Source organism: Xylocopa sonorina, chromosome 6 (assembly GCF_050948175.1).
Source record: "Xylocopa sonorina isolate GNS202 chromosome 6, iyXylSono1_principal, whole genome shotgun sequence".
Taxonomy (NCBI): domain Eukaryota; kingdom Metazoa; phylum Arthropoda; class Insecta; order Hymenoptera; family Apidae; genus Xylocopa; species Xylocopa sonorina.
Window position 1 is genome coordinate 13,725,405 of NC_135198.1, and position 24,481 is coordinate 13,749,885.

General features: G+C 38.3%; 2 protein-coding genes and 1 long non-coding RNA gene across 10 annotated transcripts; 1 reads left to right on the forward strand and 2 right to left on the reverse strand.

The window, feature by feature from the left end:
- The first annotated feature begins 4 nt into the window (after positions 1-4).
- Positions 5-19,307, forward strand: Jbug (filamin-type immunoglobulin domains fbug). 8 transcript variants are annotated; one of them, XM_076897036.1, is made up of 39 exons: positions 23-236; positions 1,707-2,087; positions 2,669-2,793; positions 3,019-3,363; positions 3,453-3,570; positions 3,663-3,850; positions 3,951-4,106; positions 4,187-4,328; positions 4,417-4,622; positions 4,703-6,203; positions 6,279-6,414; positions 6,472-6,551; positions 6,638-6,805; positions 10,546-10,692; positions 10,772-10,999; positions 11,095-11,409; positions 11,496-11,714; positions 11,789-12,109; positions 13,410-13,631; positions 13,707-13,894; positions 13,976-14,180; positions 14,251-14,388; positions 14,471-14,644; positions 14,741-15,048; positions 15,119-15,347; positions 15,428-15,556; positions 15,615-15,830; positions 15,897-16,073; positions 16,170-16,409; positions 16,500-16,643; positions 16,745-16,903; positions 17,003-17,151; positions 17,244-17,430; positions 17,492-17,754; positions 17,887-18,058; positions 18,139-18,357; positions 18,435-18,631; positions 18,699-19,001; positions 19,127-19,307. In XM_076897036.1, the coding sequence occupies exons 2-39, from the start codon at positions 1,718-1,720 to the stop codon at positions 19,193-19,195; spliced, it is 8,853 nt and encodes a 2,950-aa protein (XP_076753151.1). In that variant the 5' UTR covers positions 23-236; positions 1,707-1,717; the 3' UTR covers positions 19,196-19,307. The 8 variants fall into 8 exon arrangements, 5 of the variants coding, with proteins under 5 accessions (XP_076753152.1, XP_076753151.1, XP_076753150.1 ...); XM_076897035.1 differs by having other exon boundaries at positions 31-236; positions 1,710-2,087; XM_076897037.1 differs by lacking the exons at positions 16,500-16,643; positions 16,745-16,903; positions 17,003-17,151; ... (5 more) ...; positions 18,699-19,001; positions 19,127-19,307 and having other exon boundaries at positions 18-236; positions 15,897-16,105; positions 16,170-16,334.
- Positions 7,061-8,317, reverse strand: LOC143424772 (uncharacterized). The gene is made up of 3 exons (XR_013101976.1): positions 8,219-8,317; positions 7,745-7,845; positions 7,061-7,222 (listed from the first exon to the last, which is right to left on the reverse strand). It is a non-coding gene; the product is annotated as an uncharacterized LOC143424772 (long non-coding RNA).
- LOC143424921 (ribosome biogenesis protein BMS1 homolog) lies at positions 19,233-23,366 on the reverse strand. The gene is made up of 3 exons (XM_076897313.1): positions 22,441-23,366; positions 19,406-22,360; positions 19,233-19,308 (listed from the first exon to the last, which is right to left on the reverse strand). Exons 1-3 carry the CDS (start codon positions 23,292-23,294, stop codon positions 19,233-19,235), a joined length of 3,885 nt encoding a protein of 1,294 aa, XP_076753428.1. The 5' UTR covers positions 23,295-23,366.
- Positions 23,367-24,481: the final 1,115 nt, after the last annotated feature.

Genomic DNA, 24,481 nt, shown 5'->3' on the forward strand with positions numbered 1-24,481 from the left:
GTTAGTTCAGTGAGCTCACGCACGTCGAACAACGCTCATCGAGAACGGTGCGATCTGGAAATTTTCGACCTCCAAAAATGGTGCTTCGTACATAGCCACTGGAAAGTTAATCGGAAATTTAGCGACGAGTGAAGGAAGTTTTTTGAAAGGAGAATCCCGCAAATTAAGGGGACCAGTATTGGAGGGACGGTTTCGTGAAATTCCGTGTTCAGAAGACTGCTTTACGGAACACCAATGTAAATATCAGTTCACATGTTAAACGATTTTTACATTCTCGATTACCGCGAATGAATATACAATAATATCGTTTACGTTTAAAGCACTCATGTTGAAATGTCACTTTCATCTAGTAATATTTTTCCATACGTACGGAACAATCCTTTCGCGTGTATATTCCTTGAATATATCTACTCTAAATCGCGCTCTTTCAACAAACAGACCGGTTGGTCAATTCATTAGTCATTAACCAATCGACGAATACTCTCTCGAACTGTATTACATTAAAGTGGCTTTGATCGATCATTAGAAATGATTCAATTAAGTTGTTTAAAAGTTGACCTTCGAAATTTCAATAAACTTCAGACTTCCGTTATCGAAGTATTCTAACAATTGAATAATAGTTAATCGTAAAAAAAGTTCGAAAAGATAAATATCATAAAAGTGTTAAGAAGAGAGTTGAATTTCGTGTGCAACAACTTCGTAGATGCGAGTATATAATGCCGATATTTATCTTCGCTCGATTGAAGTTTCTCACGAAACATAGTGAAAGAGAAACGTATTTCGCTCTTTGTATTTTTGCGATCAATGTAGGATCCTGATACGAATTTGCATAAAGTTCTCCTTTGGACGATAAAAAGTGCTCGAGTATCTTGTGAACTATTGTTCCGAATGTTTCGAATGATCTATTTGGTAAGTTTCTTCCTTCTTGGTTTGTTTATTTATCTCATCCTTATTCTATATATTTTGTTTCTGAAGTGTAAATTATTAAAAAATCTAATTTCATTTTTAGCGTAATCAAACCGGACGATAAGACAGTCTAGTGTCGAATACTGTTACTTATCATAGTTTGCTTGCTTCGTAAATTTTTATGTAGTTACGTAGGTTTCACTGGTTGGACAAGTTTTTGAGAGACCAGTGTGATGTCATAGTACAGTGTAACGCGACGAAGCACTGCTTCTGACACGTGCTAGTGATGTCACATTAATGTATCACACTATACATGTATGCATATCAATCGAATCGTAATTCACTTTTTTTCTGTATGAGAATCATGAAAAAGTTCTCGTAGATAAGAATAAGGAAAAAGAGCGAGCACACTGCAGTACGTAATATTTCTACGCTTTCTTGTTCCCTTTCTCGCGATTGTAACTGTGAAAGACTTAATGAATTCGTCTAAAGTAGCAGTTATATGTACATAAGCTACGCACAAACAATTAGGAGCACAAGCAATTTTTTCGCTTTGATACTTTCTTTAACGAATCAGATCATCGTATTATTCTCGAGTTTTGTAACTGTGGCTTGACGGTAGTCGATGTCTAATCTGCCATCGTTCAGAAAATCAACAGAGCCATGATTCACGTTCAATTATCCCCATGAGTTAGATATTATTGCGATATAATTGCGTTTCGATGGGATCACATCGTTTAACTTTCAGCGTATTAGATCGGCGTAATAAACAAGAATTTTTATTATGTAATGTTGAAGAGTAGGAATAAAAATGGAATCCACTGAACAATTACGACCCGAAGAATTGGTCGGCCTGGTAGCCAGGTCTGCCGAAGGTACAGCAGCGAAGGGGATGCCGATTAAAGGGCATGAAGATCTGTGGGTGGAAATTCAAGCAAATACCTTCCGAAATTGGGTGAACGAACACTTGAAACATGCGGTCGATGTTGCAAACGGTCCTGTAATTGATCTCGTTGAAGATTTTCGGGACGGTACACGACTCTGCGCTCTCGTCGAGGTACTTACCAAGCGACGTTTACCTCGATGGAATCCCAGGCCAGCTAATCAACATCATCATTTGGAAAATGTTTCAACGGCTCTTCAAGCTATCGAAGCTGACGGTGTGAAGCTCGTCAACATTGGTGAATCAATCAAGTCTCTAATTATATCGATTGCTTATTCGTAAACTGCAATAGAGTTACGCCAAACATGCTAATACCTTAGCATGTAGCTACAATAGTAGAGATGACGATCGTTATCGTCATCTTATCAGGCTTATATTCGTGATGCGTTATTTAGTGCACCTTATCGGTTGTAGTATACTTACGAAGGATATCGATACATTTATTAATTCCATTTACCTAGTGATAATAACACGCGCATAACGTTAATATTTTACTTTTCGTAACAATAAACACGGTTGTGACGTTAGCGTTTGCAAATCTAACTTCGAGGTCGTTGCCTTTCTGGTGTTCTATCAGCGCCTACGAGACTATAGTGTAGAACCATTGCAATTATACCACCATGTAACTGGCGACTAATTTAATTTCTAGCGCGTGAGTGGAATGCAAGCCTTTAACGTAGAGCAGGGAAACTTTTATAACTCTCTAATATTTTAGCGATGATCGTAACCAATAGTTGTAATGCTAGTTACACGTAAGCAGTAATAATAACAATAATATTATAGCACAACTTAAGGCAATCTTAAATTTGTTCTTCACAGGTAACGTAGATATCGTCAATGGAAATTTGAAACTGATCCTTGGTCTGATATGGTCGCTCATTGTAAGGTACCAAATAGGCAAGTCCAAGTTCCCTCCAAGGAAACTCATGCTCGCATGGCTCAAGGTCAGTGTGTATACGTAGTTAGAGGAGTAACCTTGCCATATCGCAACTGTAACCTATGCGTAAATACGTTTACAAAGAAAATGATTCGATTCAATTTTTTATACTTTATGGTATACAGTGCATCGGTTTATCAGTTAAATCTTTTTTATTACGGACAACACAAGAAAGCTTGGAAGATCTTATTAAAAGCTAAAAAGAAAGCTGTTCCGTTGATTTATTTTACAGGCAGTCCTGCCAGAATGTAGAGTGAATAACTTTACCACAGACTGGAATTCCGGTGTATATTTGAGCGCTTTACTTGATTATTGTCAACCGGGTCTGTTCCCTCATTGGCGTCGGCTTGATCCCAGTTCCAGCGTATACAACTGTCGAAAAGCTATGGAGATTTCAAAACGTGAATTCGATATACCAATGGTACTGGAACCAGAGTACCTTGCATCTCCATACCTGGACGAACTATCGGGCATGACCTACTTATCATACTTCATGAAAGAAGGTTCACCGGGTTTTCACGCAACGTTGCGATGGGTCAACACACAATTACCTCATCATTCGGTTCAAAATTTTACGGTGAGCAAATGTTTCTCATTTCGGCTTTGTATCACGCTTGTATATAGCCGTATTCGGCTAACGATAAACTGAAATCAATTCCTACACAGACCGATTGGAACGACGGCAGAATTTTATGCGGGATCGTTAGAAATTTGGGCGGACCTGCCCCGGCTTATGATAAGATCAATACCGAACCGTCTGCATGGGAACATAATCTTCAAATAGGTAAATATTATTGCGTGGTTCCTTTTTGGAGGAACTTAATTATTTTCATATGTTTGGTACATGATTTATCCGAAATTTTTTTCATTCACAAGGTATTGACGGAGGTAAGAAGTTAGGCGTAGAGCCTATTCTTAAAGCAAAGGACATGGCAGATCAGAATGTAGAACATTTAGGTGTTATGGCGTACGCGGCAAACTTTCAATGGGTAAAGCCTCGTCCTCAAGCGAGCAAGCAAATTGTTATCCATATCGATAGCACTTCTGCTAGAGTTTATCAACCGGTTAGTTGATTGCTGATTTTCATCTAACAACATAGTTCTTAAAATATTTCATGTTACACGTTTTATTTCGATGCGAAAATTTCATAATTATTATCTATAGGCACATTTTAAACTAGAAATTCTTACCAAAGAAGTAAGTACAAGGGAGGTACGCGGTGAAATAATAAGTCCGACCGGGCGGGTAGAATGTAGGCTTACATGGAATGGTGTTCATGGGAAAGGAACCTTTGTACCTACCGAAGTTGGTATGCACAAGGTACGATGTCTCTCGATGCATTAAACTTAGCTAATAAGCAACGAAGCAACAAAAGCTCACAATTATTGTTTGCATTACAGTTAATGGTACATAACGACGGAGAATTAGTAGATGGATGTCCCTATTATTTTCGAGTTTTACCTCCGTTAACCAAAATTAAATCACCTGGTATGGATCCGTGTGCTATTGGATCTATCGTCGAAGTTCTAGTCAACAGTTACGGTAACCATTGTATTTACCAAAGAGAGAAATAGAAATAATAGTGGGCAAAAATATATTAAATTTTATTTATTATTTCGACATATTTTAGGAACTAGTCACGATGGCATTGATGTGACCGCGTGGTCCCCGACAGGGAGATCTTTGTCGTGCCCGGTCAAAGAAAACGATGGAGTACATACTGCAACCTTTCAACCTGACGAAATAGGAGAATGGAGTATCGCGATAACTCATAAAGGGAATCACATACAAGGTGGACCATTTACATGCTTCGTATTCGATCCTAACGGAATAAAGGTATATTATTTGTTTGTTTCGTGTATTATCCGTAGTACACCATTTGATCTGTGCCTCTGATATTCGATAAATATTTATAGCTGTTGGACACGGAGGGTGCTTTGCCCGGACAGCCGTTTTCATTTACTGTCGATGCAACAGGAACCGGTGGTCTTGGCGATGTAATAATAGATTTAGTGCACGATAAGCAGTCTGTTCCTTTCAGAATGGAAAACTTTAGACATATGCAATACCGCGTTTCGTTCGTTCCGGTAGATCCTGGAAAGTATAGAATTTACGTCTACTTTAATGGTTCCGATGTTCGAGGTTCTCCATTTTCTATACGAGTGGGAACTCAAAAAGGATCCAGAAGATCGAAAGAATCTAGCCTCGAGAGATCGAAGTTATCATCGTTGGAAAGACGAATGAACGGCTTGAACGTTTCGATTGGAACGGAAAGATCGAGTCCCGTACAGCAAAAGGCATACTCTTCGCCCTCGTATAAATTAGCGAGCCCGACTCAACACGTACGCGAATACTCTCCTGTACAACAAGGTACTCATGCGCATAAAGTTTCGAATAATTATTCAGTACAGGAAAACTGTAATTCGACGTATCATTCGTCTACTTCGTACAAACACAATCGATCTACGAATCATAGTCACAGCCCCGTTTCGCGAAATCTTCACAGCCCCTCTATGATTAAAGACACGAAAGAAATTTATTCTACCGCTACGTATAACCAGTCGAGATCACCGACCTTGCAAAGTCCCAGTTTTATAAAAGAATCGAAAGATGAATATGCATCAAATACGATAAGTAGATCTCTTTCTCCGAATCCAAGCCCACCTGCGCACAGTTCGAGATATTCACCGATTATTAAGGAATCTCGAGAAATTTACAGTTCAGGATCATTGAAGAGATCTCGGTCACCGAATAGAAGTCCAATGGCATACCGTAGCGCGACTCAAAGCCCTGTTAACAGAAGCTTCAGTCCAAGAAACAACGATAAAGATAACAATCATAATAGGAGAGATCCCGCGGATAATGGAGCGGTTGACACAACTAGCAACGTTAGAGTATCATCGATGGTTGGCAGTACCTCTAGACGAGATTCATGGGATGCTATAGAGAAGACAAAATCTTTATTATCTTACGGGAGTTTAGAATCCCTTGCCAACCTGACTAACAATTCCGTTACACCCGACAATAAAATAAACTCGAATTATTTTAATAACAATTATAAAAATACTCAAAGTTATAGTTCGAAGAATATTTCGCAAAGTCACAATACCTCCTCCAACTTTACGTCAACTTCGGAGTACATTACGTCTCAAAAATACAACGAAAATCATAATACTCGAGTGCAAACGCATGGAATACTGAAAAATAAAAATAATAATTATTACAAAAACGTGGATACCACGGATGGAATTCATGATCGTTATCCTGATAATGGGATTTCTGGCTCGTCAGTGGAAAGCAAAAATTATGAATATGTAGCTGGAAGCGCACTGGAAACATTACCAATTCATAGGCCAGCTACCATTAATTTTATAGATCAAACCATAGATCCAAATGAAATTACTGTTACTGTTTCCGGTAAGCTTCTGTATTACACTTTACTTTCGGTACGGTATGTCTCGTATTTTCGAAATGCCATTCATATTATTTTAGCACCAAGCGGTAAAATAATTCCTGTACAAAAGACAACCCTCCGAGGCTTAGCGTACACGGTAATCGCTGAAGAAGTTGGTGAACATATCATTCAAATTTTAGTGAACGGTCAACATATTCAGGGTTCTCCTTTCAGGTTCGTAATTAGTGAAATTGCTAAAAAAAATGTATACTTAATTGCTCCAAATTTCAGATCGCAAGCATATAATGCTCGTGCTATCCAAATTGGTAATATTCCGAATGGCGTTGTTAATCAACCAGTAGAATTTGAAAGTATGTATTTGAAGGCGCACACAAGTACATTAGAATAGGCAACACTACAGTAAATGTGTACCGTCGTATATCTTTTATACTTCCAGTCGACGGATCTAAAGCTGGATCCGGAAATCTAGAGATTCTCGTAAATGGTGGTCATGTAACCAGTTTTGTTAGAGCACTAGGTAATCAACGATTTCTGGCATCGTTTGTACCGTACGAAGCTGTTGTACACCTGGTAGAAATGACGTTCAACGGCGAAGTTGTCCCCGGTAAGTCTCGTTTTGTCTTATATATGCATATAGTTTGTCAGCGACATAATCATTCTATTAAAATGTCGAACGAGAATATTATGGACATAAAATCATTACACAATAACAATTTCGTGTCTAGATAATTATCTGCAAATAATTTCCAATAATCGTATGTATTTCTTAATAATAGAGTTACTTGTTTTAATAACTAGTTTATTTAGAATATAAGTGGTAATGTTTGTCTAGTGCATTTAAATGATTTTGTATTCAATCTTTTACATTTATTACATTATCATTACAAATACGGGTGTATACACATACTGTTCTAGTCAACAGGTCATTGACTTACGATTTCACGCATCCACGTGATGTTCCACTGACACATATACGACGTCATCGTTTCCTTTCTTTCTTGAATTTTTTCCTTTCATTTACCTAACGAAGCACGTTAGTGGTATGGTTATTTAAACAATCTTCCTTATTGTCATAAAATACCATTCGGATATCTCGAACATTGACCGTAATGGTATCTTTTACAACTTTTAATGCACAAATCAACGTAACAAGTAAAATTTGAATGTATTTTATTATCTATTACACACGCACGAAGAATATCACTTAAATGCTAGATAGAAAAGTATGTGTCTATGCAACCATGATTGCTTGTTACACACGGCTTACAATACCATGGTCAAGAAGTTCGTTACGACATTATACCATTTTTAAATTGTTCCGCACGGGAATATCAAGATGCTTCACACTTTATTATTAAAATTGTTTGTGCCCTACACACATAACAGAATCTAGAAGCTATTCTATTGCAACGTATATCTATATGTATATTCAATGAAATAACGCGTTCAAGTAAAGTTGTTTCCTTTAGGTACTTCAGTTTAGGAATGTTTAAGTAATATTTTACTGCGCCAAGGTTGTACGTTAATATTTGTACATTATTACTTGAAAAGGTATATCATAAAGGTCGTAGGTGCGGTCGCTATAGCCTTAGTATGCTCGTAGACGTATTTGGTTACGAACGGGAATATGTAGTCGGTTTCTGCCTACGTATATAAAGGTAAACATAATCCAAGTAACTGCATATGCTATGTTATAATGATCCTTGCAAATTTTCACGCAACGTCAATGTTTGATTCTTGCGCACAATAAATCAATTACGTACCAAGCGATATAAATAATAATTAGTGTTGTGAACAACTGAATACACTCGGTAATAATGTGGATGTTTATTTTTCTTATTTTTTTTTTCCAATAATAGTAGTCTAGTAGGTTTTTCGTACAAGTCTGTGCGCAAAACCAAATACGCCTTGCACCGTTATTATTTATCAAGGAAGGAATTGTTGCGGTTGTTCGATTTCAAGACACCGCGCAGAATAAATCACGGCTTGGCGACATGTGGAATGCGTTTTTACATACCTCAATTTCTCCATTTCAGCTGCTTCGTTTTCTCGTTATTTCAGGCTACATTACGTGGCTTTTACTTGATTTCTCATAATCTGAACGTATCTCTGCAAAAATTGCAATCGAAGCATTCAGGAAGTATCCCTATCAATAATTTTGACTATCAATATACGAACGTTATTTTTACCTAATCTCGTATTATCTGTACTTAATACATATGCATATTTGAAACTGCAATATCGCTTGCAATGAATACTATTACGGTCTCTACGAGCGCAAGTGATGTGCAATTTACCGTAGGCGTTCGATTAGAATACATATTAGCCATGAAAATTTCAATTATATATTAATTACACGTGCATACCATTATAAGAAGTGTGTGCGTCTACAAGATGAAATTATCATATTATAGCATATTGCCTTTACATAACGTTATTATTTTTCTATAATATACATTCTTGACTATCTATAGACATTCTTGACAACGTGAGCGAGCATTAGGTTCAATCGATTTCAATTTACTCTTGCTTTTGTGGTGAATTAGACTTCGAAATAACGCGTTTGCTATTTTATTAATTTTATTAATTTAATTTTATTAATTTCAGAGTCGATAACAATTTGAGAGGAAGGTTTTTCGAAATTTTTTTAAACAAATTCTCTTCTGCATGACCCGTTATGTCGGGGAATGCATCGATTCATGAACCCATAGTCTCTTCGATGTAACTCTCGTCGTTAGAGAATGTGGCGCAAAGCAATTCGGAATGGAAAAAGCTGCGATTTCATGATATCAATGGCATAGACTGAGCGGTAGAAAAAATATCTTACTCTTCGTGAAATTTTATACCTCCTACGGTATACTGATACAGCATTGTACACGCTAATAGATTCGAAAGATATCAGAATAAATTTCGTCGCACTTTAGCTTTTCTTCTTATCGGATAGTTACGGCGTACAAAACGTGCCAAGAGTTAAAATTAATTATCAAAGAACCGAACGAAATTAATTGTCGTACAATTTGAATGCACTCTTTACACACCGAATGAATTCCTGACATTTGTAACGGAGACGAACGGCACGTAGCGAACGGCAAAGAATTAAAATTCAATTTACTATAGAATCATGATGGGCAAGAGATCGCACTTCATTCCATTATATTTTACCTCGAGTATAAACAATGAGGTTTCTATTTATGACTGGATCTTAAAGTATCGAAATACGCAGATCAGGTATCCTGCGAACGTGTGAATCGTATAGCCGGTCGAACAACGAGCAAGAAACGGATGGGAGAACATAGCCGTATCGTGTTTCTCTAAAGCCCCGCTCGGGTTTGCGCTGTAAAATGAATATTTACCAAGAACAATGTACCTTCTTTTATAGAAAATCGTAGCCTTTGAAAGAAAAGGCATCGAACGTTGAATACAAATTTAAAGTAAAGAGGGTGATCGTGAGAGAAAATCATTGTGCGTATACCGATAGTAGCACGGCCCTGGTTTTGGGCCTGAGTAGCAAGCCAGTAGTAGCGACTACTTACACTCGTCCCGTCACTCGACTCGTTTAAGTCTCTGTCGTGAATCGCGATCTGCTGACGTTTCTTCATCAAGAAACCTAGACCTGTAGAATTCTTCGGTTTTCTCGATCGTTCGATTTTGTGCTTTACCTTTCCAGTTTGCATATTACATTAAAATGCATTACGAAGGGTATAATTTGCAATTAGCGTTCAGTAAGGCTCGAATAATCATAATCGAATTAGTACGCGTACCATTGTGAAAACACTGAATATCTTCTTCGTACTTATGGCCGAAATCGAAGTGTATTCCATAATGGAGCCTTATTATTGATCAGTCGATTCGAATCGCGTGTTTCGTTCCCTGTTCCGTTAATTTATCCCTTCGTTAATTTATAACGCAAATCTACATTTTTCCTTTAAGGTTTTTAGCATTTTTCAGGTTTTATTATTTGGCATTAAGGGTGATAAAGGTAATCAGATTTTCCGCACATTTGCTCCGGTTAAACTCAATAGCGTGGATTTTCCCGCGGTAGTCGTACAAGTTTTTTTCTCATCTATGCTCTACGTACGCGTCTCCTTATGTTGATCGCGAAGGTTAGAAAGCATTTGATGGAAGTCACGTTGCACTTCCGGAAAATTAAAATTTTACTCGAACTTCCGTAATCTTAAATAACTTTCTTTATCGTTCAAAACGTATTACGTATTACGTGTTTTATATATATTGTTTTGAAATAATTACCTTATTGTTTAAAGATTATACTTTATATTATAAGAATAGATGTATATATTCATCTATCTATATAATTAATATTTGGTAAAAATGATTATTCGATAGGGTCGCCCTGGCGTGTCAGCATCATGCCAGCCCCAAAAATGTCAGTGATTGGGGATTCTATAAGATTGGTCCCCGCTGGTAGTCCAGCAGTTTTTGAACTTTCTGCTCTTGGCTTTAATAGTAGTGAAATTGACGTACAAATTATAAGTAAGTATCCAAAATCAATTGTGTATGCCATATCACAAATGCTAATTTTCTATTGTAAAAATTTAATAATTGTTTACAGCACCTTCTAAGAGACATATATCGGCAAGAATTGACGAAGAATTGGGAAGACCTGGAGAATTCCGTATTGAATTTACTCCGATAGAAGTCGGCAGTCATCTTGTAGAAGTAACCATCGCAGGACAAAAGCTACCGGCAGGACCACTAGTTGCTAAGGTGTACAACAGCAGTTTGATTCAAGTCACAGATGTACCCAGTGCTGTTGTTGGATATGCCTGCCAGTTCAGAGGTAATTAAACTTTACGTGCACTTTGTACAGCGCTTACAAAATGATAAATATAATCGTCTACTTGTACATTTTTTAAATCCATAATTTTGGCACAGTTGATGCTAGTGCTGCTGGCGAGGGACAACTTGAAATTTCTATAAACGAAGGAGAAGTACCTAATCATGTTCAAGTGGTAGGAGGAGGACGTTGTCTTGTATCATTTACACCAGAAATTGCTAAACCACATTACATTGACATAAAATTCAATGGAGAAGCAGTGAAAGGATGCCCCTTCATTTGTAATGTGTCCGATACCAGTAGGGTTACGTTAAGTTTAAATCATTTAGAATTAATTCCGGTGGATCAGTCCGCCAGTTTTCATATGGGAGTAGACGGTAGCGGTAGTGCAGAGCTTGCAGTTTCTGTAAGAGGTCAGTAAAAGCGAATAATATAGATTGAAACTTTGCAATATTGTGGAGCTTGTATATAAGTATTTCTAGAAATCTGTCAATTTTAGGACCAAATAATGAATTACCTGTAAAAGTAACCGGGGATATAAAAAGTGGTTTTACCGCTGAATTTATTCCAAGGGATGTTGGTGTACATTCAATTAGCGTCGAATATAATGGTCATCCTGTGAATGGAACACCATTCTTAGCTAAAGCATTCAATGCGGATAAAGTATTAATAGGACCTGTAGCTAGGGGTAGTGTTGGTCAACCAACACATTTCACTGGTACGTACAAGAATGTTATTTGTATAAGTAACAAATATGTATATTATAATTTTTAATTATATTAACTTTGATAGTTGATGCGAGTCAAGCTGGTGAAGGAAATCTAGAAATTACAATATCGGCTCGTAGTCAAAACATACCTACCCAAGTGACGCCACAAGGAAACGCACGGTTTTCAGTTAGTTTTGTACCATTCGAGGCGTGCGAACACATAATTAATATAGCCTTTAACAAACGAACTGTGCCAGGCTGCCCGATTGTAACTCGGGTAGGTGGTGATAGCCACGTAACAGTGAGTGGGCAGGCATTAAGCAGTGCTGGATTAGGACGGCAAAGTTATCTTACCGTCAGTAATGTTGCCGGTAGCTTGGAAGATTTAGAAGTTAATGTTGAAGGTGCGTCTATTCTCCTTTCATTATTGGTGACATTTTTCTGTTTTACTGTTTTCTTCTTGTACTATATTAATACCGTGTATGCCGCATGTGTGTATCTCTCAATCGAAAGTCGTATCATTGCTGTTACCGCACAAATGTCACAATCTTCACAGCGATATCATATTTTATATGTTCAATGTTCTTTTTGTACCTTATTTCAATTCAATGTTACAAGAGTTTTGCAACTGACGCACAACGGTTTTGCCGACAACCTGGAAGTATACGTAACCCACTTTTTATATATGTGTACTTTTATATATTACTATCGTAATAAATTTCTGATTTTTTTTTTTTTATTAGATTTCTTAGTAATATTCGACTATTAAGTTTTGTTAATTATGTGGTGGGAACTTGCAAGTTCTGCCTCTGTGTGTTTGTCTGTCTCCAGCTTGAGAGCAATTCTGTCTCTGTTGCAGGTCGGCCAGCTTTCAGACTACGACATTACTAGACTTCTCAAACAAAACTAATCTCATTTTTATTTTAATAATGGATTATATCAAATAAGTGGTGGTGGGTTCTTAACATGATAATATCTTTAAAAAGTGTTGCATATCCTTGTACTACTGGTTCTTTCATCATGTTAGGGTATTTTAAAGGCGTTGGTTCTACTTTTATATTACGTGATTTTTATTGAAACGGTAATTAACATTACGCAATTACAGCTTCGATTGCCAAATCAAAGTAAAACGCGCATACGCGTAACAGCCATCTTTACGGTGCTATATATACATCATTCCGTTTATATTAATTCTTAAACATTATTGCAGTTAGAGAATTTGGTATTATACTATCATTTGTTTAAATAGTATGCATTTAGTAAAATTAAGTAGTATCCCCTTTTTCTCAATGCAGTAGTAACAGTGCAATAATCAACCATCGCCGATGGTTTTTATTTCATAACTCTTTGTACATTTTGCTTAAATTAGTTTCTTTTGCATACTTTTGCATACGATAACAGGTAATATTAACCAACATTAAATCTGAGATTTAATTATCAGATTACACTAGCGAATTAATATATATTATTGAATTTACATTTTCGCATGTCTAACAGTCAGTTCTTGCATAACAATATTTATGTACATACATCACTTTCTTTAGTTATATAGACATTGCTTATTTTAATTAAAAGGCCTAACATTGAGAAAGAACTTAATGAATTCGCATAAAACACCTACTGTTCACTTTTGGCTTCCTTGTGATCCACTCTAGTAGTTGGCTGACTAAATTGTATTAAACAACTAACCGGCGGACTTGATAGGACCCAACGGACAGGCCGTACCCGCTCAAGTCACTGACAACAAAGATACAACGTGCAGCGTAGCATTTACGCCACGAGTAGTTGGAGAACACAGAATTTCTGTAAGCCATCGGAATGTACCCGTGATTGGTAGCCCATTTAGCTGCAAAGTGTACGACGTGACTGCTATCAAAGTGAAAGACGCTAAATATGGTGTCATTGGAATGCCTGTAACTTTCTTAGGTATGCCTGTGATAGATTTCATTACTTTGAACTATATATATATAACAATTGTACGCTATTTTTTCTTATTTTTAGTGGAAACCAGTCAGGCAGGACCGGGAAACTTGGAAGTGACGGTAAACGGTGGTCGTGTACCTACATCTGCTCAAGCTCAAGGACCGCACACATATGCAATATCATTCACACCTCGAGAGCCAATTGTACATACTGTGGATTTAAGGTTTAATGGAGAGGATGTACCTGGTAGCCCCTTTAACTGTCAGGTGTAACATTATTTCTACTACATTTATGTCATTAGCAATCGTTTAATTAAAAGAATACTAATTCCTGGTAAAATACATTAGGTGAGCGATACAGCAAAAGTGATAATAACCGAAGGACTTGAAAAAGTGTCCGTAAATCGCTTGACAACATTTACGATAGAAGCGGATACCTCTTTAGGATCTCCTGTTGTAGAGGTTCTCTCACCAACCAGAGAAAGTTTACCAGTTCACGTTAAGCAGAACGGGCATGGTTGTTATGCCGCAGGATTCACACCTAAAGACGTTGGTACGTAAATTGAATATAATGAGATTGTAATTGTGGAAATGTTTTTAAAAAATATACGTAATATTTATAGGCGATCATAGCGTTGAAGTAAAAATAAATGGATCGCACGTAGAAGGTAGTCCATTTTTGGTAAAAGCTTATAATGCTGATAAAGTAAAGGTAACAGATATAAATAACGGTGTTGTTGGCAAACCGGTCTTCTTTAGTAGTAAGTAATCTTTTCGTACTTCTTTTTTATCTTTCATATTTAGTTATTATGTATAATGTATGTTCGTTTTTAAATTTTCAAGTCAATGCTAGTCAAGCGGGTGCTGGTAATCTTGAAATTATTGTTGCTGTAAATGGCAAAAATGTTCCGAATTATGTACAAAGCGAGGGGAATGCGAAATTCAGAGTTAACTTTAAACCACAAGAAGCTGCTGTACACAGTCTCAGTGTTCGTTTTAACGGAGAACCTGTTCCGGGTACGTATACGGCGATGTCGCGATAATTGTACACTGATTAATACATACGTTTCGAATACAATTCTTTTTTAATTTTTGAAATAATCAAATTTTCAGGTTCACCATTTAGCTGTAAAGTAGTTGGCGCGGGTCAAGCTATAATTACAGGTCATAATTTGAAGATGGGGGCTGTAAAGCAATTAATGTCCTTTATTGTGGATCCACAAACTGCTTCAACAAATTGTGACGTAATCGTGACACCTCCATCTAATATATCTCTTCCAATTACAATAGAACCCGTAGATGGAAAATACAACATTAGTTTTCTGCCTATGGAAGTGGGCAGGCATAATATCAGCGTATTAGTGGATGATGAACATGTGAAGGGCTCTCCATATGCTTGCAATATTTATGATGTCACAAAGGTATTTCAGGTTATTTCGGTCACGGGGAAATATTGTTTCCAAATAATTCTATTTTAAAAAATTGATATAGGTTCACGTATCAGGTCTTACGGAAGCATTGTTAGGTCAAGCCACAACGTTCACCGTTGATGCCGCGGAAGCTGGCGAGGGTACATTAGAATTAGTGGTGAGCACAGAAAATAATACGGTCAAAGCTGAAGTAGTCGCCTGCGCTCGTGGATTGTACGATGTAACATTTGTTCCCCAAACTACTAGTACTCATTACGTTAACATTAGTTTCAACGATGATAATGTACCAGGTTTGTAATTTATATTGTGTTACCTTCGTTAGATGTTAATTACCATTCATTAAAGTAACATTGTACGTCTTGTTCGCTAGGGAGTCCATTTAAATGTTCAGTGGTTAGTACAATGTTGGATGGACCATCCATGATACGTGTTGGGAACACAGCGTACATGGACTTGGAAATGCCAGGATTGGAAGGACCTGTATCTGCAGAAGTTACAGGTACGTAATCGCAAATGTTTTACAGCTGTACACATTCTACTGTGACGTACTATTGCAGGCCCTGATGGTATAATCATTCCGTGTACATTGACGAAATTGTCACCTAACTTATATCGAGTAGAGATTCGAACGCGACAGGTTGGAACCTATAGCGTAATATTCAGCGATGGTCACAAAATAATTAGTTCCCAAACGCTTCAAGCTTTCGATCCGGGAAAAGTAACGATTAAAGAAGTGTCAGATGTAGTTTGTCACCGACCGGGGACGATTACAGGTACGCCAAACAATTTGTTAAAATCTAATCTCATATGTGTAAAATCTATTTTAAATCGCTTCATAGTGGTTGCACCGAAAGAAGCCGGGCCTGGAAAATTGACCGTAAACGTGCGCGCAGCTGGGGCTGATGTGGACAGCGTAGTTAGAGAAGGTGAAAACGATCATTATGAAATAATTTTTCATCCTACGCGAGCAGCTCCGCATAAGGTCCATATAAAATTCAACGAAGTCCATATATCCGGTATATTCTATACACATACATTGCCTTTATTGGTAATTATTTATTTTATTTTATTTTAGTTCATTCATTATCACATGCTGTAACATTTTATCGTAGGAAGTCCCTTGGATGTAACAGTTCGCGGTCCTACTGGAGGAAGAGAAGTAACGGCAACAGGATTAGGGCTCTACCAGTCGTGCGTTAGTAAAGTGACATTATTTACTATCGAAACTTTAGGACGCCCTGGAAAAGAGTTTGATGTCGTAATTAGTGGACCTCAAGGGAATGCAGTTCCGGTTCGATGTTATCAACACAGAGATGGAAACTTGCTTGCTGAATTTACGACAAATACTATTGGTACGTCTACTTTTAAATCAATGCGACAAATACCACTATAAGTAATATTAATAACGTTTAATAATTGAATGTAACGTGTCACATTACCAGGGACATACAAGATTGACGTCTTACATGGCACGAAACCAGTTTTGGGTTCGCCTTTCTTCTGTCAAGCTTTCGATGTCTCTAAGGTGAGATTGCAAGAACTGGGACCAATGACGGTATCTGTACATGATCATATCGCCTTCAAAAGTACGTATATGGAAAGAAAATGTGTAACATTTCGCTCTTATGTATAAATGTATAAGCGTTTGTTGTAAAGTAGTATTACATACAATTATAAATTGTTACAGTAATAAAAACAGATGCTGGAATGGCAGATTTGGATGTAGTAGCAACGAGCCCATTAGGCCAAGAGCTTCCGTTACAAGTTACTCCACTTAACGATGGTGCTGAAATGGTTGAATTTTCTCCCAGTGTACCTGGTACATATATGATTAACATCACATACGGTAAGGTTAATGTATACACATTTGTTTAGAAAAGTATCATTACGTGGATAGACATATAGTTTCCATGAAAACTACCCGTTAGTACGTTTTCGTGTTTAGGCGGTTGTTCCATACCTGGCAGTCCGTTAATGTGCACGGTTGATGCATCTGGACAAGCTCGTGCAAAAGGAGAGGGTTTATTAAGTGGTCACGTTGATAAAACGGCGCATTTTATTGTTACTGGTACAAGAAGTCCTCCAGCTGTTCAGGTAATCGCGATAAAATTTACTATTCAATTCGTTTCACGTCTATAAATTTTATTACCCCAAATTCATTAATGTTTGTTTCTATTTTTCAATAGGTGGATGGCCCAGATAGTGTTTCGAAAGCGATTATCGAAGCTGGAGCTAATCCAGGTACTTGGAACGTGTCCTATGTACCAACCGAAGTTGGAGTATTTGATATCAGAGTTGTTTCTGCCGGACAACAGCTTCCAGGGTCTCCTTGGCATCCAAAAATTATAGATACACGAAATCTGCGCGTTATCGGTAAATAATCGGAATAGAGAAAAAAGATAGGGATCAGAAATATTTTCGTTATTTTTCTAAGGCGGCTGGTCAGCTGTGTGTGACGACCTGGGACGGTTGAAGTTACATCCATCGAATAAAATTAGTTTCGACACCGCTGAAGCTGGACCTGGAGAACTTACTGGGAAAATTGGAGATCACATGTTATCTTTTGAAATGACTTCTAACAACAGACTGAAACTCATTCCGCCACAATTAAACGGTGGGGAATATCGTTTGGAAATATTATTCAATGGAGTACCGTATCCAGGTGCCCCGAAACTTGCAATTGTTCAAGATTTAGAGGTATAAAACTTTCTCTTCACCCCCCCCCCCCCCCCCCCCCCGGTCACCCTTTTTATCATTGTGTAAAAGATTGAGTTTGTTATAATAATTTCTGAAAATAGTTTCATTTCTTATCGTCCATTATATTTATAGCCCCCTGTGCAAGACACAAGTCGAGTCTTGTTAAGGGGAAGAGGATTGACTTCGGCTAAATGTGGGGAAGAGGTTAGTTTCACGATAGATGGGTCCCAAGCTGGTACAGGAACACCCAAAGTTCAATTATTTTCGCCGACAAGCGAGCTCAATGTAATTTTACAACATTTAGGTGAATATTTCGTTGCAATTTTTACCAAATTTCACATATCATTACATTCCGTTAAATATTTACTTAAATTCTACGTACAGGGGACAGCGTTTATCGGGCAAGTTATATACCGCTAACCCCCGATCCTCTTCTGATGACCGTATCTTGGAATGGTCGCCAGTTAAAAGGGTGTCCTTTACAAATAAATGTCACGAGCGTAGCTGACGCATCGCGAGTTATTTGCTCCGGAGATGGATTGAAACATGGTATAGTCGGGCAGGAAATAAGAAGTTTTATCGATACAAGACGTGCAGGTCCTGGTATGTTTCGTCACTTCCAAATCGTATCTTTGTTACTCACTAACATTAACCGGTAATATCAATGTCAATTCTATTAGGTGAATTAACGGCACATTGTGTCGGCCCTCATAAAGTGGCTTACTGCGAATTGTACGATCACGGTGACGCGACGTTTACATTGAACGTAAAACCTCAAGAGGCTGGACGACATGCGTTAACTATTAAATATGCGGGTGAACATGTCCCAGGATCCCCGTTTACGTTACGTGTGTCCGGAGCGCCGGACGCGTCAAAAGTAATACAAGATTTACATTGTTTATTTCGATGCGAAACGTTTTCAATTGAATTATTTGTTTGAATAGGTTCGCGTTTACGGGCCAGGAATTGAGCATGGAGTATTAGCAACGTTTCAGTCACGTTTCATTTGCGATACCCGTGGAGCTGGCGCCGGTCAGCTTACGGTAAGAGTTCGTGGCCCTAAGGGAGCGTTCAGAGTAGAAATGCAAAGGGAAACTCAGAAGGATCGCATAATACTTTGTCGATACGATCCGACGGAACCGGGTGATTATAGAGTTGAAGTTCGTTGGGCAGGTGTGCTTGTACCCGGTTCACCATTTCCAGTTAAAATCGTCGACACACAAGATGAATTATTAATGTTAACGCAGGTAAAACGAAAACAGTGAAAAATAATCAATAGTAACGGGTGTACATGTATATGATATGTGTATATATATATATTAGCAATATTTTAAAAGTATTAAAAATACAGTTGTGCTGCAATTGATTTTAGAGTGGCGACAACTACTCAACGGGACATCATACCATCGCCTCGTGGCGTGGATCACAAGCTATATTATAAGAACATTGCATATAAAGTTGTTATTATTTTCTACGGACTAATAATATATTTTCGTAATATAACGATGCTGTAACTTATCTAAAATGTTTTCAATAAAACAAATGTTTTGACAGCTTTTTTTTTAAACGATACAAATTTTGCACAACTCGCAGCCGAGTGCATAAAATAAAAGACGGGAATTTGTTATATAAGTTGGGATAGAATATGTACTATAATTTCCGTTTCTTTTCGAACTTTGCGAGTTCTCTGAACACATGTTTCTTTAGTTCTTTCTGCCTCTTAAGTTTCCGTGCTTCCACAGCAGCAATTTGCGCCTGGTGTGCTTCGACCCTTTGTTTAGTAGCTTCCTTAAGTTGTTTTTGTTTATGAGCATAATTGGTTTTAATCATTTTCAGTAACTTTGCTACATTCGCTTCCTTTGGCTCGCGAACCACAGCTACTCTGCCCTTCTTCAAATTTGACTTCCGCTTACCAAAAGTAGATAACTTTGGCTTGTCGCGATACGGTAGCTCCTTTTGCAAACTGCGAGGTATGGAGAGTGGTTTGAACACTTTAGTCTCCCTCTCGATAGGCGTATACATAGAATCTTTATTGGCTGGTGCACGTATACTCTTTTCCCTTTTTAACTGGCCAGTCGTTTTCATTCCTTGCCAATGACTTTTTTCTTCGGACGGTAACAGAAGGGATGTAACGGGGTTATAAAATTTCGGGACATCCACCTTGTACCAAGTGCGACAGAAAACGATGTCGCTCAAAAGTATCTTGTCCTCGAATGTTGCTCGGAAACATCCCGCTGGTTTCGATACAGCTTTCTTTATTTGACCACGTATACCGGATACGGTTTTTATTTTGGCACCCTCGAACTTCGCCACCTCGAGTGCCGTGTTGAACATATCTTTGATAAACGCTGTCTTCTTATATATTTTCATCGGGACACCGGTAAGTTTTAGCTTTTTCATGATCTGCGTGCTCTTGTCCATCTCTACGATGGAACCTGTTGCCGCTATTCGAAAACCTGGTACCCTTGTCGCAACATCTTGAACCGCTAGGACCCCTGTACCTTGAGGAGTGATAGGGCCCCAAAAATGCGCCATACAGGCAACGTGTTCTGGGGTATACTTTAACATTCTATTCCTCAAATTATCCTCCAATTTCGAGAAAATTGGTAGCGTCTGGAATCGTCGCCAACCGACGGAAAGTATCAGCGGATCTTTGCTTTTCAGAATCTTCGAATACCATCGATGCTTTTTTATTCTTGTTTGTACGTACCCTATGTTCTCCTCGCCGTGTAAAAGACCCCCGATAATCAATGGATACGTGGGATCTAAGTGAGTAATAAGTTCGCACGGTATTGCTTCGATCTCGACACGTACATACATGCCGGGTCGATAACCTTCCAACTGTACCCTCACATCATCGTCTATTCCTTCGAATTCTGATTTATTCAGATTCGCTTGTCTTTCAACTTCCAATTTTAGTTCGTCGTAATACGTTTTAGATTCCCCGTTGTCGTACTCCAGATCGAATTGCTCTTTCAATTTCTTCTTCTTTTCGAGAAGCTTCTTCTTTTCTTCCATTTCGACCGACGTTGTCTCTTTTGCTGGTTCTGCTTCGTGTTTCTCACCAGTTTCCAAATCCTCGAAGTCTCCGTATAACTCCTCGTCATTTATGTCATCCAACTTTAACAACTCTTCCGCGTCTTCCGATTCTTTCCATTTTCCAGTAACAAAACGATTCATCACGAGCACCTTGTTTTCATCACAAGACCAATCTCGTTCAGTTCCCGGAAAAAATATACACTCTTCTTTATTTTGCAGTTCCCGTTCTTGTATCTTTCGTTTTTGTCTTTCACGAACTACATGGAAAATCCCGCCTATTTCTTCGGTTTCGCCCATTTCCTCATCCTCTCCTTCTTCTTTCTCTTCTTCTACGTAGTTTCTATCGAATACTCCGTAAACGATTTTCATAAAATTCTTATTATTTCGTTGACGATCTTGAAACGCTTCTTTCGCTTTTTCAGCCAAATTAGACTTCCATTTTAACTCGTCTACGATCTCCTCTTCGCTTTCAATTTTGTCATTTTCATCCAAGTTATCAATTTCGTTGCTTTCACTCTCTTCCTTGAAAATTTCACGTTCAGACTCAACTTCTTCTTCGGAATCATCCATTTCTAATCTATCCCGAGAATCTTCGTCGCTAAATTCGTCGAAACTTTCGCTGTCACTGTTTGCTTTTTTATTTTTTTTATTCGAGCATGCATTTAATCGGTTCAATGCTTCGGTAATCTTATTTTTTATTAAAATGTCCGATTCTTTGCTTAAAGAATGATAAATATCCACGTTATTTAATATTTTCGAACCACTAGATTTCGTCGAACTCGAGGGAATTTGTTTCGCATTAGAGGTATCGTCATCATCTTCATCGTTAACTTCAGAGTCGGAATTAGCCGACGAGCTTCTCCTCCTTTTTAGTTTACTTTCTAATTTTAAATCTCCTTCGCTTTTTCTTTTGATGCTTCTTTCCATACGCATTATCCCATTGATATTACCCTCATTTTCTTCGCTCAATTTCATATCTTCGACGTTCTCATCGCTGTCCTCTTGAGAATATTCGGTTTTCTCGACATCATTTTCATTTCCTTCTTCTCGATAGCTACTCACTTCCTCGTTCTGGATATCCTCACGATCACTGTCATCCGACACATCGGAAGATTTCATTAACGACTCAGAATCAGGAAACAGAACCTTTCTTCTAATCCTACCATTATCGACTACAGTTTCTCCTCTATAACTGTCGAAATTTTCATTTACATCCTGCGATTTTATCGCCGCGGTATTACTAAATAACTGCAATTCGCTGTATTGCAACTTTTGATCTAACGTTTCTTGAGTGTCCATTAGAGCTCCGACCAAACCCGTCTCATCTTCCTGATGCGAATGACTTCCACCCAATTCAACGTAAACAGCGTCTTTATCGTATACTATACCTCCGACGCCGGAGAAAGGTGCATAAATTAGTCGTTCCTTTTCCAGCAGCGCACGCTTTTTCAGCTCTTCCGGCAATGGGCACGGATCTGGCAGAAAACTAATGTCCTTAATTTTTACATCCCCGCAGCCAGGTATATGTATGGACGTTTCCTTGTTCATAGGGATCCCCCTTATGTACCTTTTCGAAGTTAAAAGGAAATTAGTATGAAAAGTTTCAGGTAAAATGTATTTCTATCATGTATTACAAGTTTTGCATACCCGTATAAGCTTATGGTTCTATCAACTTTTGGATTTTGTCTGATCAATTCTGGAGCCGTCAAATCTTCTACTCTATCTGCGAGAATGTAAGGGTGCATGGTACGCCAAGTTAAAGGCCTAAACTTCATAACGGATATAAACCTGGATAAATTTTTAACTTCTGTGCGTAAATATTCTCCATGGACCAGTCCCGACAGATAGAATAACTTTGCTCCGGCGTAAACTTCCGTCCAAAATCTTTGTTTCAATGTTTTCTTAGTCCGTCTCAATTGCTTTGCATTTTTTATCAAGTCCAAATGAGTTAGTACACCCATGATCCTAGGCATACCATGAACTTGACAGATATTTAAGAATTCAAATATTTCCATCTCGAAGCCAAACGAAGCATCTATTAAGAGTAGCACTAAGTCTGCTACTTTGGCGATGTCTATCATACTGTTTATGTCATTGTTACATTCCATGAAAGTAATTCTCCTCTTTTTACCAGAGACGACCGTAACGGGCCCAAGAATATTAGTCAACGGTTGTTTCACATAGCTCTTGATGAGGCATTGAATAACTAAGGATTTACCGACTTTTGGGGGGCCAACGATTGCGACTAAAATTGGTGGAGGTTCAACGGGTGTCCTATCAACCAACGGTATGTGCTGTTTCTTTGTATCTATATCTTGTTTCCGCCTAAATCGTCTTTCCGCCTTAATAGCGGAATTGAATGTAAATGCTTTCGGATTTTTTTGCTTATCCGTCAGTTCTTGAACGTGATCCTTTTTGGCTTTCTTTTTCTCCGCTTTGCGACCGGCATTGCGTTCCCTGTGAGTTTTATGAGTAACAACATCCTCCGATTCATTCGTCATTTCTTCCCTTTCTTTATGCAACTTATATCTTACAGTTGTCGCAAATATGTTTCATCCGCAACGCATGTCGTGCTTCTCCCGTTCGAACGCATTTCACTTTAATAGGTTAGGTACTAATAGGTTATGTACACTTCTCGCATGTTTTTATTACCGACGAGATGTATGAAGATGTAGGTAAGGCAGATCATTTTAGTGTCGCTCGCGACATCACCGACTCGCGCGCTGAATGATTCAAATTAAGATCGAACGTCGTGGCGGTGGTTTGCAATACCGACGATGCTGGTAGTAATTTCTTACAGTTTGTAATCAAATATGTATGCAGATACGTTACGTCTCGTCGCGCGTCGTCACCTCGTGAAATTGGAAATTTATAGTACACGCTAAAATGAATCGTACTAATGAATCATAATGAATCCATTGAAATAATAGGTACGTTGATTGGTTTAGATTGTTTCTCTCTCTCTCTCTCTCTATATATATATATATATATATATCTATGTATGTAGATGTACACGCATACACGGGAGGAATCCTCTAGAGGCCAACGGTTCGATTGAAAAGTGATCGATCAAAGGTATCTTAATTCGCACAATGGTCGGCGATGTTATAAAATTTGGATGCAACGATCCATCATTGTTTCCTGTCAGAGCGGCGGGGCTGACTAGTTAACCGTTCGACGCGAAAGTAAAGTAAGTACGAGGAAAATCACGCGATAGAGGTAGAGGTAGAGAGGCATAGGGACGTATCCGTGGCGCGGTTTCGCGGTTGTTCCGGTCCGTCGAGCTCTGCCTCCTGACAGCTGTCACTCTTGAGAATCACGCCTAAAAAAATTGCTTAATGTATGAACGTAAATCCGCGACGGTTTGCCCTGACACTTGTTCTCGATTGAGGCGCTTCGGACCGAGACGAATCGCTGCGACGATTGGGGCTGACTTTTAAATGCGGTGTATCATTTTAGGGTGCGGACATTCCCATTCGACTTGGCAAATGTACCTATTCATTTAAGTCGTACGATTTTTCAACTACTACTCCCCTCGCTCTGATACATACTTGGTTGTCTTGATCTATTCTATCGATTTTTCAGCTTCCGTCCCGATTGCGTTTAATTAATGGTATAGCGTACAGTTGTAATTCGAGTGGAGTAGCGGTTAATTGCGTTAAGGGCAAGCATTCGCTGGATACGCGAC

Coding starts and splice junctions, on each gene's coding strand:
- Jbug (XM_076897036.1), top strand. CDS start 1,718: ATGGAATCCACTGAACAATTACGACCCGAAGAATTGGTCGGCCTGGTA. Junction 10,693..10,771: donor AATTGACGTACAAATTATAA/GTAAGTATCCAA, acceptor AATTGTTTACAG/CACCTTCTAAGAGACATATA. Junction 13,895..13,975: donor GTAGCCCCTTTAACTGTCAG/GTGTAACATTAT, acceptor AAAATACATTAG/GTGAGCGATACAGCAAAAGT.
- LOC143424921 (XM_076897313.1), bottom strand. CDS start 23,294: ATGACGAATGAATCGGAGGATGTTGTTACTCATAAAACTCACAGGGAA. Junction 22,361..22,440: donor AGAACCATAAGCTTATACGG/GTATGCAAAACT, acceptor AACTTCGAAAAG/GTACATAAGGGGGATCCCTA. Junction 19,309..19,405: donor GAAAAGAAACGGAAATTATA/GTACATATTCTA, acceptor TTAAAAAAAAAG/CTGTCAAAACATTTGTTTTA.